The following is a 17,592-nucleotide window of genomic DNA, read 5'->3' on the forward strand; positions in this document are numbered from 1 at the left end:
TGTTTACAGGTTTGATCCTTCTGATCTGCGTCTTTATTCATCAACGATGGTTGTTGCTCTGGTGTGTTGGTCCTATGAGGACTTAGCACGACGACTTCCCGACTGTCTACTACAACAAGGTTTGCCTAGCTCCGGTGAGGGAGCAACGATGATGGTGGCGCGCCTTCGGTTCGCTCCAGTGCTTGTAGTCGTCGTTAGGTGGTCCATGGACCCGGTTGTAATTTGTATTACTTCTAGTGTTCTTTGTACTGCCAAGATTCAAGATGAATGAAGTTTCTCCCTAAAAAATAGAGTCACGACGTAGTCATAATTCACAATTCTAAAAGTACTGAAAAAAGATTGCGTTTTGTCTGTTTAAAATGTCCCATTTTGTTTTTTTTACAATTGTTTGAAGATCCAGATGCTTTCCATTTCAACATATGTGGAACTGGTATTTGTATCCATGTTTCCCTAGTTGGCTCCGGTTCTTGTTTGAATTGGATCCGAACTGGCGAAATCCAGCGCACAACAGTCCACAAAGTATAAGCGAAAGGCCCCAAATGAAGCGCAACTCAAAACCTCACTAAACCCTACTACGATACCTCCTCGGCCCCCCTCTCCTCCATGGCCTGATTCTTTCTGCCTCACCGCCGCCGGAGGCGGTCAAACGATGCTACCCCTCCCCCTGCGCCGCCACTTCCTCTCCTTCTACTCTCGCCGGAACCCTAGCTTCATCCCCTTCTCTATCCGCGCCACCGCCATCTCCACCCTCCCAACCGACTCCTCCTCCTCCTCCTCCTCCGCCGCCGCCGCCACTCCAATCTCCGACCGCCTCCGCCTCCTCCAGTCGCTCCAAGCCGTCCCCGCCAACCTCCTCCTCTCTCATCCCCTCCCCTCCTCCGCCCACCTCTGCATCGCGGCCCACCTCCTCGCCCGCGCCCGCCTCTTCCCCCATTCCCGCAGCCTCCTCTCCCGCCTTCTCGCCCCCGGTCACCGGCCCCACCTCGCCGCCTCCCTCGTCGACCTCCTCCATCGCGCGGCTCTCGCACTGGGGCCTCGCCGCAGCGCCCTGCCCTCCGTCGTCGACACCCTCCTCTCCCTCCTCGCCGACCGCGGCTTCCTCGACGGCGCCGTTCTCGCCCTTGGCCGTGTGCGGGAGCTGCGGGTGCCCCCTAACACCCGCACCTGCAACCACATCCTCCTCCGCCTAGCCCGTGAGCGCCGCGGTGCGCTCGTCCGGCGGCTATTTGAGCAGGTGCCTGCCCCCAACGTGTTCACGTTCAACATCGTGATCGATTTCCTGTGCAAGGAAGGGGAGCTCGCTGAGGCGAGAGCATTGTTCTCGAGGATGAAGGCAATAGGTTGCCCACCAGATGTTGTCACATACAATTCGCTCATTGATGGGTGTGGCAAATGCGGGGAGTTGGAAGAGGTGGAGCAGCTCGTCGGGGAGATGAGGGGGTGTGGATGCACACCAGATGTTGTGACATACAATGCATTAGTCAACTGCTTTTGCAAGTTTTGGAGGATGGAAAGGGCATACAGCTACTTTGCTGAGATGAAGAGGGAAGGAGTGATAGCAAATGTAAGGACTTATAGCACCTTTGTAGATGCGTTCTGCAAGGAGGGGATGGTAAGGGAGGCTATGAAGCTGTTTGCGCAAATGAGGATCAGGGGGATGGCACCGAATGAGGTGACATATACATGTTTGGTTGATGGGACCTTTAAGGCAGGTAGGCTTGATGATGCCTTTGTTTTGATTGATGAAATGGTGCAGCAAGGTGTGCCATTGAATGTGGTCACATATACTGTGCAAGTTGATGGACTTTGTAAAGAGGGGAAGGTTGCAGAAGCGGAGGATGTTTTTAGGCTGATGGAGAAAGCTGGCGTCAGAGCCAACGAGTTGTTGTACACCACACTAATTCATGGGCATTTTGTGAATAAAAATAGTGAGAGAGCGCTGGATTTGTTGAGTGAGATGAAGGATAAAGGGATGGAGCTTGATGTTTCGCTTTATGGTGCCCTCATTTGGGGACTCTGTAATCTTCAGAAGGTGGATGAGGCTAAGAGTTTGTTAAATAAAATGGATGAATGTGGTCTGAAACCCAATAATATCATCTATACGAATATAATGGATGCCCGCTTTAAAGAAGGAAAAGAGTCAGAGGCCATTGCCCTGTTCCACAAGATGCAGGATTCCGGGTTCCAGCCTAATGTTGTGACATATTCTGCATTGGTTGATGGTTTGTGCAAATCAGGATCAGTTGATGAGGCAGTCTCACATTTTAACAAAATGAGAGACCTAGGGTTAGAGCCTAATGTACATACTTACACCGCTTTAATTGATGGTTTGTGCAAGAGTGGGTGCTTAACCAAGGCTGTGGGGTTGTTGGATGAAATGGTTGACAAGGGTTTGTCTTTGGACAAAGTTGTGTATACATCTCTTATGGATGGGTACCTGAAGCAGGGAAATCTTCAGGATGCCTTTGCACTCAAGGCCGAGATGATCAATAGTGGTTTGCAGCTAGATCTCTATGGGTACACTTGTTTTCTATGGGGATTTTGTAATTTAAATATGATGCAAGAAGCTAGAGAAGTTCTTTCAGAAATGATTGGAAATGGTATTACTCCTGATACGGTAATTTACAACTGTCTGATAAGCAAATACATGAAATTGGGGAATATTGAGGAGGCAGCTAGTCTTCAGAATGAAATGGAAAGTGTGCTACCCTCTTTTACAAATGGTGATACTGCTCCTGGTTCTGATGGTTAAACTTGAGCATCTGCTTGTGAGCAGGTAGGAGTAAAATAAATAAATAAATAAACACCATCACTTCTGGAACTTTACTATAAGATGTTACTAACTTGTTACTTTCCATACAGCATAGCAGCAAAAGCCACTAAATTAAAACACCTCTCCTGGTTTTCTGACTGGGTTCAAACTAGTCAAGAAACTACATTTGATGCCAAATTTGAGAAGACATGCGAAAAATACCAATTATCTGGAAACAGGCCCCAACAGACAGAAAAATGACTCTGTTTCTCTATTAAGTTGGGAGAGTGAGAAGGAACTCCCAAATTTCGAAATGTTCCATAGGTAAGGTCTCAACGCATTTCTTACTTTCCAGTATATTATGTGCAAACACATTACTTTGTTGTGTATTTTTCCTTGGCCTCTCCATTTAGAAAGAATGATAGTCTTGTTTCTACCAATATATGCTAGACTGTATTTGATAAGATTTGTATTCGTGTTACAGATACCATCTGCCATGCTTCCACCAATATTGATGCCAATAACAGATCCATGAGCGGATAAACCAAGTAAGTTTTTGCATGCATTTCCTCTTGATTGAGTTTAATTATTCACAAGTTATTGGTCATTAGTTCCTACGTAGTTAGTACTGGAATAGTTTGGTATGTTCACTATGAATCAGTTGGTTCTTACTGGCATTAGAACACACACGTATCTTTCCGAGTTTTCTTTTTTGTTTTGATCTGACTTTCCTAGTTGTTCTAGTAATGGAACAAGCAAGCAAATGCCACTCTTACGACTGTTTTTTCCTTGCATGTTTCTTATAATCCACATCCTTACATTGAGCAATCATATTTTTACCTTTGTGACTAATTCTTCTAGAGATTAGTACGTGTGAGTAACAGGACAGTGCAAACTTATTACCATCACTTAGTTTCAGGGGCGGAGCTAGCATGGGGCTATGCCTAGGGCTAAGCTAGCTTGAGTGATGCACATTAGTGATTTTTTGTATTTTGTAAGCATTTACCAAGACTATTGTCACTGGACCTAGGGCTATAGCCCCATTTGCCCTAGCCTTGTCTCTACCTCTGCTTAGTTTGCAGGTCTTGTATAATACTCCTAGACGGAGCCTTATCCCCTCCTTCTACGTCAATCCTGTGAGGCATAGGGTGGAACCCAAGCGCGCTGCCGCCTACCTCCCCCTCTTCTCCCCTCCTCCCCCGCTACCGCCAGAGGGCGTGGCCGGGCGAAGCCTGGCCGGCGTCGGCGGCCGCGGGGCTTCCTTGTCTCCCCTCCCGGTGGATCTGGCGTGGGCCGGCGATCTAGATCGGGTTGTGGCGCTGATGGTGGCGTGTTCGTGGTACGACAGGCTGGGTGGTGGTGCGGCAGGCTGGTTGTGGCTGCGGGCTGCAAGCGGCGGGGGCGCCCTTCTCTTCTCTCCGGTGTCGCGGGTTGCGGACGGCTTGTACCGCGACCGGCTACCATTCCCGTCGCTGGTTACTAGTGGTGGTTTTGTGCGTCCGGTGTCCATTCCCTCGCTGCGCTTGGGCTGCACCGAAGGGCTGGACCTCTCCCAGCGGATGTCCACCGTTGAGGGATGTTTTCGTCGCCGGGAGGGCCATGGAATCATCCTTGCCCCCCGTCTGGTGGCGGTGCGCCATCGGGGAGCTCGTTCTTTGCCCGGCCGCCTACCTCCCCCTTTTCTTCCCTCGTTCTTTGCGTCGGCGGCTGAGGGACTTCCTTGTCTCCCCTCCCGGTGGATCTGGCACGGGCCGGCGCTCTGGATCGGGTTGTGGCGCTGGCCCACGGCACGGTGGTGCGCTGGCGTGTATGTGGTACGACGGGCTGGGTGGTGGCAATGGGCCGGGTGTGGCTGGGGGCTGCAAGTGGCGGGGGCGGTCTGCTCTTCTCTCCGGCGTCGCCGGCTGCGGCTTGGGCCGCGATTGGCTACTGTTGGCGTGGCTGGTTGTTGTTGTTGGTGGCGGCGGCGCTGTGGTGGTGTTGTGCGTCCGACGTCCATTCCCTCCCTGCGCTTGGGTGGGATGCACCGAAGGGTTGGACCTCTCCCAGCGGATGTCCACTGTTGAGGGATGTTTCCGTCATTGGGAGGGCCATGGAATCATCATTGCCTCCCGTCTGGTGGCGGTGCGCCATCGGGGAGCTCTCTCGTTCTTTGCCCGGCCGAGGCAAGGCAGAGCGATGGAGGCCAGATCTGGCCGGCCCAGGGGTGCGTGGACCTGGGGCAGTCCAGGGGCGGGAAAGAAGGTGCATTCCCACCCGTCTCTTTGGCCGTCATGGCTGCAAGCCTGGGTGGGGATGGAGTCAGAGCCTTGGTTGCCACGGCGGCCCTAAAGGTGGGAGCCGCGGTGCTTGTGGCTCGGGTGTGGGCGGCTTGGTGGTTAGTGTGCGACGGTTAGAGGCAATGGTGCGGCAGGCATTCTCATCGCTTGTTCTTCTACGTCTCGAAGACAAAGAGGGCTTGCCGGGTGAAAATCCGTTCTGGCTCCTCCAGTGGCTCCTCCAGGCCACAACGGCGTGGCCATGGTTCCTCTTTATCCTCCATGTTGCTCCGGGGGAAACCTTGATCCCTCGATCGAGCGGTGGTAGTGCTCCAATGTCGTGCCTTCCTGAAGGTGCCGCCTTGGAGTACTCGGTTTGTCGTGCATAACTTCGTCTCTTCGTGGTGACTTGCTCATGGTCGAAGCCTCTAAAGGCTTCAAGCGGTGCTCTCTTGATCCTACCCAAAGTTCAAAAAAGGGCTAGGCGTTAATTATGTGTTTGGGCACCTACTTGCGCTTTTCTAGCTTAGGCGTGATTAGGCTAAATTAGGCGCAATTAGGCGTTAGTACTGTAACATGAAGAAATAAGTTAGATGGGCTGGCCTAGCCCATTAAACCACAGGGCCATCTTCATATCCTCCTACTAAAGCTCTCGTCTGGTGCAGTCGATAGGAAATTTAGGTTTCCTCCTCACGCTGCCTCCCCCCCTCGTCCTCTGTCTTGCTGCAAGAGGCTGCCTCTCTCCCTCTTCCTCTGTCCCTCGCTGGAGAAGCTCGATCCCTCGCCGGAGAATCTCAATCCCTCGCTGGAGAAGCTCGATTTGTTGTCGGGACAGTTGAATCCCTCATCGGCGAGGATGAATCCTCACAGGGGAGGTCGAATCCTCGCCGGGGAGACAGATTTCTCGCCTGAGAAACATGATTCCTCGCCGGAGAGGCTGATTTCTCGCCGGAGGACCTTGCCGGCCGCTTTTTTGAGCGCCTAGGGCCAAAGCAAGGCGCTATGCCAACGCCCAGCGCTTAAGCACGCCTAGGCGAGCGCCTAATAACGCTTTTTTCAACAGTGATCCTACCTGTAGTTTGCTTGAAGTGGATGGAGGTAGTCTAGCTGTTCTTAAACACCCTTGTATATTGCCTTGAGTGTGTGTGGTGTGGTGTCATGTTGTCTGGGTTGGATTGTATATTGGTCGTTGCTTTATATATGAAGCGGGGCGCTAGCCTTTTTCGGTTGATCACTTAGTTTGCAATATTCCATCTTGGTGGAAAACACATCAGTGATTTTACAGCCACTGAGAATCTGGCACATTCTAAGCTGTTATCTGATTCGAGTCTCCTCATTGTTCTCTTATTTAAAACCACTAACAGTACAGGTCCTATTTAGCCAAGGAATCTATGATACTGGCATAACTGTTTGGTTGCTAATTCAGGTTTCGTGTGGCCATGAAGAACTCACCGTCATTTTGCCCAAACAACAGATGCCAGAGATTCATGAAGCGCAACACATGATATTTTCCTCATGTTGCTGCAGAAGTTTTGCATAAACCTAAGAGCAGTAGATGTTGCACCTCTTTTATCTCGTGCCATCTGTCGTTTTTAGCAGTGGGATTTCTTACTCATAGTCGAATAGTGGATAATGGGGTGAAGACAACATCGTATTCTTCCAGGTATTGACCTGCTGAATATTGTGAGTCCATACAATCTGATGCCTTCATGTCAGTCACCAGGTTCTGTCACACAGTAGTCAGGTCAAATTGTGCTCCAAGCACCTCTGCGATTACCTTCATGAGGTGATAGTTTTCTTTGTGGTCTATGCTGAAACACTGTTGATGTTGGTAATGTTCGCAGAAGAGAAGACATACTTTGAAGTATGGCAGGATGATTTGCATTCACTTGCTTCTGATGACATCACATGAGAAACATTGGAGACATAACTCTGTTTTGAAAACCAAGATTTGCCACTTGTACCTACTGCCATTCTTCAAAGTTCAGTATCATCAGGGATGCAGTGATCAACATGGCGTAGAATGAGTATTATGTTTACAAGCTAAGCCAGCAGAAATCTACGGGGAAAACATTGTAAGAGGGCTGCACTAACTGGTTCGTCTTGATGTTGGGCTTGGGCGTATTTGGCCTGATTAACTGGACGGAGCCCTTCCTGCCAAACATCAGGTGAGAAATTTACCAGTGGGTGTGTCCAGTTGTTGCTGCCTCTAGCAGTGCTCTCGAGTTTTCATTGGTCCCCTCTTGCCTAGGCTGTGATTGAGATGGAGTGCTGTTTTATGTTTATGATCCATTGCACACCTTATGGATACAACCTTCTGCTTGGCCAGCAAAGAGGTGGTACTTACAGTGAAAAGTGATAGGAGTCTCTCAGGTGATGGTGATCAAAGAACTGGAGATGATACAGATATCTGTTGGTTTGGTGGACAAGAATAAGATGGCTGGGCATTTTCTGGCCATCGTAACAATCATTATTTTGGTGGAGGCATGACGTATCGGAATCCTGCAAGGTGCAGAATATGCTGGAACTGTCCTTTTTCCTAGTCCAGCATCTCGCCTCAGACCCTCAAGTTAATTGGATACATTGAATAGCAGCCGTACACTACATGAAACACCTAAACAAAGGTTAAAATGGATAGGTTTATGTTTCTCTTTTGCACAGTTTTTGGTTCTTCAAACAGTGTTTATCTAACTATTGATTATTTTTTCCCAAGTGACCTTGCAATTTGGGCATTGAGTTTGTTTTATTGCTTATTTGTCGGCTCATTCACGATGTATGCACAATTCAGTATCATGATTTTTTGCCTAATATACCACTGATTGTTGAAGCCCCAAATCAGGCCTCTTGGCTGTTTACTGGTAATATACCCAATGTTTTCAAATAGTTTGGATTGGTTACCACATGTCACGTGGTGGAATATACACGACCTATGTTGTCGCCATGGTGACATGTTGTCTCAAGGGATTCTTTGTGTGTGATAACATAGATATTGAAGCACTACTAGTGTTATTATTCTTGAAGTGCGTTTCCTTTTTAGCTCTACCTGTTATAATCTCTCAAACAGTCAAGTTGCAACGTGATTGAATTTCTAACTTGTGACAGTTTGATTCCACACTGTCCTCGGTTGTTCCAGGAATAGCTTTTCTTGTACATATTCGAGCGGCAAAGCTGGGGCAACGCTGTCCATGATATACGCTGATTTTATGCCACATGGCTTCCGAGCAGCAGAACTCCTCGGAAGATCATCATCCATGGCCAAGCCTCTCGATGGCCCTGAGCTTGACGCCGTGCTTGAAGCCGAGCACGATCCCGAACTGGAACTCCGGCGGCGACTCCATCCGCGGCGACCGGCGGAAGACGTAGCGGCGGTAGAGGTGCACCATGGCCAGCTTCACCTCCTGCAGCGCGAACCGCTGCCCGACGCACGCCCGCGGGCCCAGCCCGAACGGCACGTGCGCGTACGGGTGCCGCCGCCGCTCCTCCTCGCACCCGACCTCGAACCGCTCCGGCCGGAACGCGCCGGGCTCCGGGAACTGCGCCGCGTCCCTCGCCAGCACCCCCGGCGCCAGCCACAGCCACGTGCCCTTCGGGAGCGCGTGCCCCCCGACCTCCACCCGCCGCGACGTCTCCCTCGCGACCAGCGGCGACACCGTGTAGAACCGCATCGCCTCCTTTATCACCTGGTCGAGGTAGGGGAAGTTGCGCTGGAGATCGTCGGCCGTCGGCGGCGTGGCGCCGGACCGGTCGACCTCGGCGAGCAGCTTGGCCTCGACCTCCGGGTGGCCGGCGACGAGGTACACGGCGGAGGCCAGCGTGAAGGACGTGGTGGCCGACCCGGCGAGGAGGTGCTCGTAGGTGAGCGCGCCCACGTACTCCGGCGTCAGCACCTCCCTCATCTTGTCGCCGCCGCCGTCCCGGGCGTTGAGCAGCGCCGACAGGAAGTCCCGCTGCCCTCTCCTCTTGTCGCGGTCGCGCTCCCTGCTCGCCACGATCTCCTCCACCCTCGCCCGCAGCCGCTCGTTGGTCCGCGCGATCCTCCGGTCCGCCGTCCCGGGGAGCCGCCGGAGAAGCCCTCGTGCCGGCCCCTGCAGCGCCGGCGCGACGAGGCCCAGCACGATGGAGAGGGACGCCGACAGGTCCATCTTGAGCGAGGTGGTGGAGTGGACGTGCTCGGCGATGAACTCCGCGGCCTCGCGTCCGCCGTGCTCGCGCGGCGCCGAGAGCGCGAAGTCCACGCCGAAGGCCGCCTGGCCGATGACGTCGGTGGCCAGCTTGAGGGCGAGGTCGGAGAAGTCGATGTCAACGTCGACGTTGCCGTTCAACTGTATGGTGTCGGCGGCGCGCTCGATGCAGCGTTGCATGGCGGGGACGAGTCCGGCGAGGTGCGACGGCTGGTAGAGCGAGATGATGGTGTTGCGCATGGCGGACCACCTCTCGTTCCTCGTGAAGAAGAGGCCCTTCTGGTGCAGAGCGGAGCCGGCGATCGGCGACGGCAGGCTCCGGTTGGGGATGCTCTTGAACTGCCGGACCCCGACCTCCTTGCACAGCTCCGGGTCGGCCACGATCACCAGAGGCTGCCTCCCCAGATGGAACCTGAAGACGGGGCCGTATTTCCTGGCGAGGGCGCCGAAGACGTCGGGGCCGTGGAGGGCGAGCAGCGGCAGGTGGCCGACGACCGGCAGCGCCGGAGGGCCCGGCACGCCGCGGACTCCCCAGTAGGGCGCGTAGAAGTAGAGCGCGAAGCCGAGGAGGCAGGACGCCAGCGTGGAGACGCACGGCAGCCATTCCCCTGCTTCCGCCATTGCTCTTCGAGCTCAGCTGGGGTGCTTGTGTGCTGGAGCTTGCACACTTGAGAAATGATGCATGCCGTGGATGGTTAATTGTAGCCGTCGGTGGTGCTGTGTGAGGTCGGAGGCAAAAGAAGAGATGGGATGGGTGGAACCTGTTGATGGGTGGAACTGACTGACGGCCATTGTCGCGCATGCTCCACATTCCTGTTTCTGCAAGTGGGGAGGAGGGCAGCAGAGGCTGAGTCATTTTTTCCTTTTGAGTTGGGGCTGAATCATCCTTGCCATGATATATATTGATATAAATCGATGAAAATGTCACCAGCCGTTCAAGGGAAGAATCGTGGAATCCAGTCATCTACTGCTTTTTGGACAGTTCTGTTCAACACACAGTAGGTTTTTTTCGTAACTCCTAAAAGAAAAGGAAAAAAAAAAGAGCAGTTATGATACCCCAGAGCGCTCCGGAGCATCTTGTAATCAGCAATTCAATCACCCAGAGCGCTAGCACTGTTTTTCATCAAAAAGAATATCTACCGGTCATCCGGAGCGCTGCTGGTTCCGTCATAAAGAATATCTCGATCATGTCTTGCGAACTACTTCGATCTACCGGGGAATTTGTCTCGCCAATTCGAATTACAAGTGGAGTTCAGGCTGCAGAAATGGAGATAAGGCTGCCGTATCCATCCATCTGGTCCTTGCTTCGGCATCTCCAGCCGTTGGCCCCCCAGGAAGGGCAGAAAATCGCCCCCTGGGGGCGCACCGGCGCTAAACAGCGCACTGGGGGCGTGATGCCCCCCCAGTCGCGGCGCCCACGGCTACGATCTGAACCATGGCAGCCGTCCGGCATCTCGGCGGTGGCTGTGGCCGTGGGGCTAGAGCTGCTCCTCCTGATCTGTGACGGAGGGTGATACGTCTCTAACGCATCTATAATTTTTTATTGTTCCATTCTATTATATTATCACTTTTGTATGCTTTACTAGCAACATGTCTGTGCGTTGCAACGAATCCAAAGTAGAATAATACATATTCACAAATTTGAAAGAAAACAATCTAGTTTTGATATACATATATCACTGAAAATGTATTATGCTTCACTCAAAATATATTCCTTTGACCGTTTTGATAAGATAAGGGAGGAATGTGGTTGGTTTCAAGATACTAAGGGGTTTTCTGTAAATTGGAGCAGAGAAGTGGGATATTATTGCAAAAAGGTCACAACTTACATCACGGTTGTTAGATGCAAATCTAATGGTCAGAAATAACGGATGACAAACACACCATTATCATCAACTAAGTCTTTTACAGGAGTAGAGACATGCCATTTTATATTATAAAGGACTAAACCTATTAACACATTGCCTAGTGTCAATTCCTATTTTTTGCATGTCTTTTGTTTTGCAGAAAGATCATACCTACCGAAGTCCAAAGACAATGAAATTTTACGGTGATTTTTTTCTTAAACATAAGAGGCCCTAGAAGCTTCGGGGAGAGACCAGAAGACACCAAAAAGAGGGGGGGGGGGCACAAGCCCAGGTGGCGCGCCAGGGGGGGTGCAAGCTTGTGGTGTAACGCCCCGAGACCGATGTGCCAGGTGTCCTCCAGTTATTCACTGTTGTTGCCTTGTCATTGCTTGCGTGTCATGCATCTCATATCATGTCTTCATGTGCATCGCATTTGCATACATGTTCGTCTCATGCATCCGAGCATTTCCCCCGTTGTCCGTTTTGCAATCTGGCGCTCCTATGTCATCCGGTGTCCTTTTCTACCTCTTTTCGTGTGCGGGTGTTAAACATTTTCGGATTGGAGCGAGACTTGTCATGCGGCCTTGGTTTACTACCGGTAGACCGCCTGTCAAGTTTCGTGCCATTTGGACTTCGTTTGATACTCCAACGGTTAACCGAGGGACCGAAAAGGCCTCGTGTGTGTTGCAGCCCAACACCTCTCCAAAGTGGCCCAAAACCCACCTAAGACCTCTCCATCATCTCGGTCGTTCGATCATGATCGCGTGGCCGAAAACCGCACCTCATTTGGACTCTCCTAGCTCCCTCTACCTATATAAACACCCCCCTCCAAAATTCGCGGATGAAACCCTACCCTAACCTTCCCCGCGCCGCCGGACATTTCGTCCCGCGCGCGCCACGTCACCTCGTCGGGTCTTCTCTCTCTCCTCCCTCCGCCGCGGCCTGCCCGATGCGCGGGAGGCCCTCCCGGGCCCAGATCTGCGCCGCCCACGCCCTTCCTCTCCTTCGCCGCGCTGGCAGCCGCCACCATTCGCCGGAACCTCGCCGCCAGGCAGCTCCGCCGGCCTCCCCCGCGCTGGAGCCGCCCATCACCGCCCGGAGCTCCGACCTGCGCCGCCGTGGTCGTGCGCCGGCGACCGCCGCCGCCTCCAAGCTCCCTTGCCGCCCTCGGGTTCCCGGAAAACGCCACCACCCGCCTCCTCTTCTCCGTTCCGGCGAGCTCGCGCTGCCGCCCTCGGTTCTCATGCACCGGCTGCTACAGTAACGGCGAGATCTGGATCTGGATCGGATCGTCTAAGGGTTGACTTCTTCATCCCTAACCCTAATTTTTATGCAATCTTCATCATGCCATAACTCTGCATCTGTAGCTCTGATTCGTGCGTGTAGCATATCAAAATGTTCGCCTCGATGAGTACATCATTTCATCTCATTGCATCATTTTCATTCGAGCTCATCTTGATGCCCGAAATGCTGTCGGAAGAGGGCTATGTGATGAATTTGTCAGATCTGTTTCAGTAAATGGCCTTTTGTCATTTTTGCCATGATTAATGTATGCATGCTATGATCCTGAGCTCTACATGTGTTTTGATGTATGCCATGCCATTTTACAGAGGTGTATGCCATGTATTTTTGTGATCTTTGTGGTGACTAGTACAAGCATGCAAAGTAGCTTACTCAATGATGCTGATTTCAGGGACTTAGAATTTCACTGTCCTTGTCCTGATTTTGTTTTTATGCTATATGTTCATGTTGTTTCCTAGTGATCCGTGCCTCTTTTGAGGATGATCAGTAAGGATGTTTTGTAGATATTCTGATGCTCTATCCATCCATGTCTTTGTTTGCAATTTTGGAGCACCCTAGCTTGAGTCAATCGAGCTCTACTTTTGCTATAAAATGTTCCCGGCAGGTTGTTAACATGTTTAGCGATTTTGCCGAGCTTGTTGTTGTTGATCCGTGCATGCTATGTTGTTGTTCTTGCCATGTCTAGCTTCTATGCCATGTCTTCTTGATTGGTGTATGCTTAGTTTGTCATGCCATGCCTTTTAGTGAGTGCATCGAGCTCGTAAACATGCCTACTTGTTAACTGTTTTGCCATGCTCCAGTTTTTCACTAAGTCTGAATCTGTTTATGTTTTTGCCATGTTCGCATGCTTGTAATTGTATTTTCTGATCCTTTTTGGCTCAAGGTCACTAAGGGACTTTTGTTATATGCTTAGAGTAGCTTCATACCATGCCTTGCTTTGCCATGATATGTTCCTGTAGCTTGTAGTTTTCGTGCTCTAAACATTGCTTCCTGATGATAAATTCCTGCAATGTAGCTTATTTCACTAAGTCTGAAACCTGTTATCATTTGCACTTTTGCCATGCTTGTTTGAACCTGCTATTGAGTGAATTAGCCGTAGCTCAGTGTTCATATTTTATCAAGCATCATGAGTGGATCCCTGCCATTTATTTTGTTGTTAGGTTTGAGTGCTGTAGCATATTTATCTTAATGCATTTAGTTGGTCACTTGCTAATTATCGCAGACCGGTGCCATATTTGTTTTGCTTGCCATTTCCAAACCGTGCATCCGATTCCGGTGTTCTTTATGTCGATTTCAACCGAAATCACCTCATCTTTGCAGTGGCACTCTTGGTTTTCCAAGTTGAGGCCAGGTTCAATCATTCCTTTTCAAATCATGCATATGCTTCACATAGCGCATCCCGCATATCATACCATGTTCATGTGTTGGTTGTTTACTATGTTGTGTGCTTCCTTCCGGTGTTGCTTCTTCGGGCTGGTTCCGATTACGACGCATTTGTGAGGACCCATTCGACTACGTCTGTTTGTCTTCTTCATGGACTCGTTCTTCTTCCTTGCGGGATTTCATGCAAGATGACCATACCCTCAAAATCACTTCTATCTTTGCTTGCTAGTTGCTCGCTCTTTTGCTATGCCTATGCTGCGATACCTACCACTTGCTTATCATGCCTCCCATATTGTTGAGCCAAGCCTCTAACCCACCTTGTCCTAGCAAACCGTTGTTTGGCTATGTTACCGCTTTGCTCAGCCCCTCTTATAGCGTTGTTAGTTGCAGGTGAAGATTGGAGCTTGTTCCATGTTTGGAACATGGTTATTTGTTGGGATATCTCAATATCTCTTATTTAATTAATGCATCTATATACTTGGTAAAGGGTGGAAGGCTCAGCCTTATGCCTGGTGTTTTGTTCCACTCTTGCCGCCCTAGTTTCCGTCATATCGGTGTTATGTTCCCGGATTTTGCGTTCCTTACACGGTTGGGTTATAATGGGAACCCCTTGACAGTTTGCCTTGAATAAAACTCCTCCAGCAAGGCCCAACCTTGGTTTTACCATTCGCCACCTAGCCTTTTCTTTCCCTTGGGTCGGCCAGCCCAAGGGTCATCTTTATTAAACCCCCCCCCCCAGCGAGTGCTTGTCTAAGTGTTGGTCCAACCCAGAGCACCGTGCGGGGCCGTCCCTTGGCAACTTGGATTACGTTGGCTCCCGTACGCTTAGCTTATCCGGTGTGCCCTGAGAACGAGATATGTGCAGCTCCTATCGGGATTTGTCGGCACATTGGGTGGTCTTGCTGACTTGTTTTACCATTGTCGAGGATGTCTTGTAACCGGGATTCCGAGTATGATCGGTTTGTCTTGGGAGAAGAAATATCCTTCGTTGACCGTGAGAGCTTGTGATGGGCTAAGTTGGGACACCCCTGCAGGGTTATGAACTTTCGAAAGCCATGCCCGCGGTTATGGGAAGATGGGAATTTGTTAATGTCCGGTTGTAGAAAACCTGAAGTTGATCTTAATTAAAATACCTCAACTGCGTGTGTAACCGTGATGGTCTCTTCTCGGCGGTGTCCGGGAAGTGAACACGGTGTTGGAGTTATGCTTGACGTAGGTTGTTCTAGGATCACTTCTTGATCATAGTTGTTCGTCCATGCTTTTTCCTTCTCTTCTCGCTCTCATTTGCATATGTGTTAGCCACCAAATATGTTAGTCGCTTGCTGCAGCTCCACCTCATACCTTTTACCCTTCCTATAAGCTTAAATAGTCTTGATCGCGAGGGTGTGAGATTGCTGAGTCCCCGTGACTCACAGATACTTCCAAAACCAGTTTGCAGGTGCCGATGAAACCATGCAGGTGACGCAACCAAGCTCAAGGAGGAGCTCGTTGAAGATCGTGTTCGTTATGTTGTTCCGTTTCCAGTTGATCAGTAGTGGAGCCCAGTCGGGACGATCGGGGATCTGTGTAGCGTTTGGGGTAGTCTTCTTTTATTTTGGTTCTGTAGTCGGACCTTGAGTGTATCTAGATGATGTAATGCTTTATTCATGTAATTGTGTGAAGTGGCGATTGTAAGCCAACTATGTATCTCTTTCCCTTATGTATTACGTGGGTTGTGTGAAGATTACCTCACTTGCGACATTGCTTTCAATGCGGTTATGCCTCTAAGTCGTGCTTCGACACGTGGGAGATATAGCCGCATTGAGGGCGTTACAAGTTGGTAATCAGAGCCTTCCCCGACCTTAGGAGCCCCCTGCTTGATCGAATCGCTGGCGTTGTTGAGTCTAGAAAAAATGTTTTGAGTCATTTAGGATTATATATATCAGAGAGTTAGGAATTCTTTTTACTCATCATTCCCTTCGCCGCTCTGGTGAGGCATCCTGATGTAGAGTTTTGACTCTTCTCTTCTGAAATTGCACTAATTTTTTTAGGATCACGCGGGTATCTTGGAATCGTTCCGATGGTTTTGTGACGAGAATATTGTTCTTGGTGCCTCCTGACATTTAGGAGTTGTGGCAGTGTCCCGGGGAGTTGAGCTCCGAGGTGTTGTCGTCACAATTTTATCATTGCAGTTCTAGAATACCCGAGTTCGCCGACATCGAAAATCTCTTTTATGCAGTTGTTGGTGAGATAACCTCGACGCCACACAGTACTGGGGCGGGAGTTCGGGAGTATTGCCATAACTCGTATAACGGATGCTTTTCGAAGGTTGAGGTAAACGATTTCCGAAGGTTTCTTAATTATGTGTTGAAGGATGGATACAGCTGGATGTAGGATTTGCTAGCTTTGGGTGAGATATTATGCTTCCCATGTATCCCCAACACCTGATTGCATAACCGGAAAATTTCGGGAGTTTATAAGTGGGAATTCAAGTAGCTCTTAGGATATCTTTTCGACAGATGTATGATATGAAATTGGGGTTCGACGTCTAGACGTCGAACTATTCACGGTTGGTTTTACAGTGGTCTCATTGTGTCTTAAAGAGTCCTTGGTTATGCCGACTCGGGGACGCTTCGTATGTCATGTGCACTGCCTTGTACATGATGGTGCTGTACGATCGAGCCCGTGTAGGTCCCACCACGAAAACTTCAGACGAAATCTCTATCATATGTTTGTTCCGGCTTATTTCGCAAGCCAATCCTTTGTTTTCTTTGAGTTGTGGTATTCGAGTTGCTTCAATGTCAAGTGTTGATTCCATACCTTCCCCAAATGGTGTGTAACGCCCTCGATGCGGCTATAGCTCCCACGTGTCGAGGCACGACTTAGAGACATAACCGCATTGAAAGCAATGTCGCAAGTTAGGCAATCATCACAACATCCCATGTAATTTAAATAATAAAGGAGAGATACATAGTTGGCTTACACTCACCACGTCAATCAAAGTGCATAAATAACATTACAACATTCAAACACTCATGGCCGACTACGGTGCCAAAATAAAAGATAACCCAACATGCGACACGGTCCCGATCACCCCCAACTGGGCACCACTACTGATCATCAGGGAAAGACACGTAGTATCATTGAGAGTCCTCGTCGAACTCCCACTTGAGCTCAAGCGCGTCACCTGGAGCGGAATCATCAGGCCCTGCATCTGGTTTGGAAGTAATCTGTGAGCCATAGGGACTCAACAATCTCGCACCCTCGCGATCAAGACTATTTAAGCTTATAGGTAAGGCAAGGTAAAATATGTGGAGCTGCAGCAAGCGACTAACATATATGGTGGCTATCCTGTTCGCAAAAGAGAGCGAGAAGAGGAGGCAAAGCGCGAGCGAGAAACTAGAGGACAACCTGCGCAAGCATTACTCCAACACCGTGTTCACTTCCCGGACTCCGCCGAGAAGAGACCATCATGGTAACTCACACTATTGATTCATTTTTAATTAAGTTAAGGTTCAAGTTATCTACAACCGGACATTAACAAATTCCCATCTGCCCATAACCGTGGGCACGGCTTTCGAAAGTTCAAATCCCTGCAGGGGAGTCCCAACTTAGCCCATGACAAGCTCTCACGGTCAACGAAGGAATAGACCTTCTCCCGAGACATTCCGATCAGACTCGGTACCTCGGTTCTTCAAGACACTTCGACAGGTTAAAACAAATCCAGCAACACCGCCCGAATGTGCCGACAAATCCCGATAGGAGCTGCACATATCTCATTCTCAGGGCACACTCATATGAACACTACGTACAACTAAAACCAACCCTCGAGTTGCCCCGAGGTGGCGCTGCAAGTAGCTCTATTTGGACCAACACTCAGAGGAGCACTG

General features: G+C 50.3%; 2 protein-coding genes across 3 annotated transcripts; one reads left to right on the forward strand and one right to left on the reverse strand.

Annotated features, from left to right (window-relative positions):
* Positions 1-580: 580 nt before the first annotated feature.
* On the forward strand, positions 581-7,756 carry LOC119330743 (putative pentatricopeptide repeat-containing protein At2g02150). Of its 2 annotated transcripts, XM_037603868.1 has the most exons (5): positions 581-2,776; positions 2,863-3,076; positions 3,237-3,300; positions 6,437-6,673; positions 6,855-7,756. In XM_037603868.1, exon 1 carries the CDS (start codon positions 650-652, stop codon positions 2,750-2,752), a length of 2,103 nt encoding a protein of 700 aa, XP_037459765.1. In that variant the 5' UTR covers positions 581-649; the 3' UTR covers positions 2,753-2,776; positions 2,863-3,076; positions 3,237-3,300; positions 6,437-6,673; positions 6,855-7,756. The 2 variants fall into 2 exon arrangements, with proteins under 2 accessions (XP_037459765.1, XP_037459764.1); XM_037603867.1 differs by having other exon boundaries at positions 6,437-7,756.
* Positions 7,757-8,081: 325 nt separating this feature from the next.
* On the reverse strand, positions 8,082-10,059 carry LOC119330744 (cytochrome P450 711A1-like). The gene has a single exon (XM_037603869.1). The coding sequence runs from the start codon at positions 9,810-9,812 to the stop codon at positions 8,256-8,258; it is 1,557 nt and encodes a 518-aa protein (XP_037459766.1). The 5' UTR covers positions 9,813-10,059; the 3' UTR covers positions 8,082-8,255.
* Positions 10,060-17,592: the final 7,533 nt, after the last annotated feature.

Source organism: Triticum dicoccoides, chromosome 7A (genome assembly GCF_002162155.2).
Source record: "Triticum dicoccoides isolate Atlit2015 ecotype Zavitan chromosome 7A, WEW_v2.0, whole genome shotgun sequence".
Taxonomy (NCBI): domain Eukaryota; kingdom Viridiplantae; phylum Streptophyta; class Magnoliopsida; order Poales; family Poaceae; genus Triticum; species Triticum dicoccoides.

Coding starts and splice junctions, on each gene's coding strand:
- LOC119330744 (XM_037603869.1), bottom strand. CDS start 9,812: ATGGCGGAAGCAGGGGAATGGCTGCCGTGCGTCTCCACGCTGGCGTCC.
- LOC119330743 (XM_037603867.1), top strand. CDS start 650: ATGCTACCCCTCCCCCTGCGCCGCCACTTCCTCTCCTTCTACTCTCGC.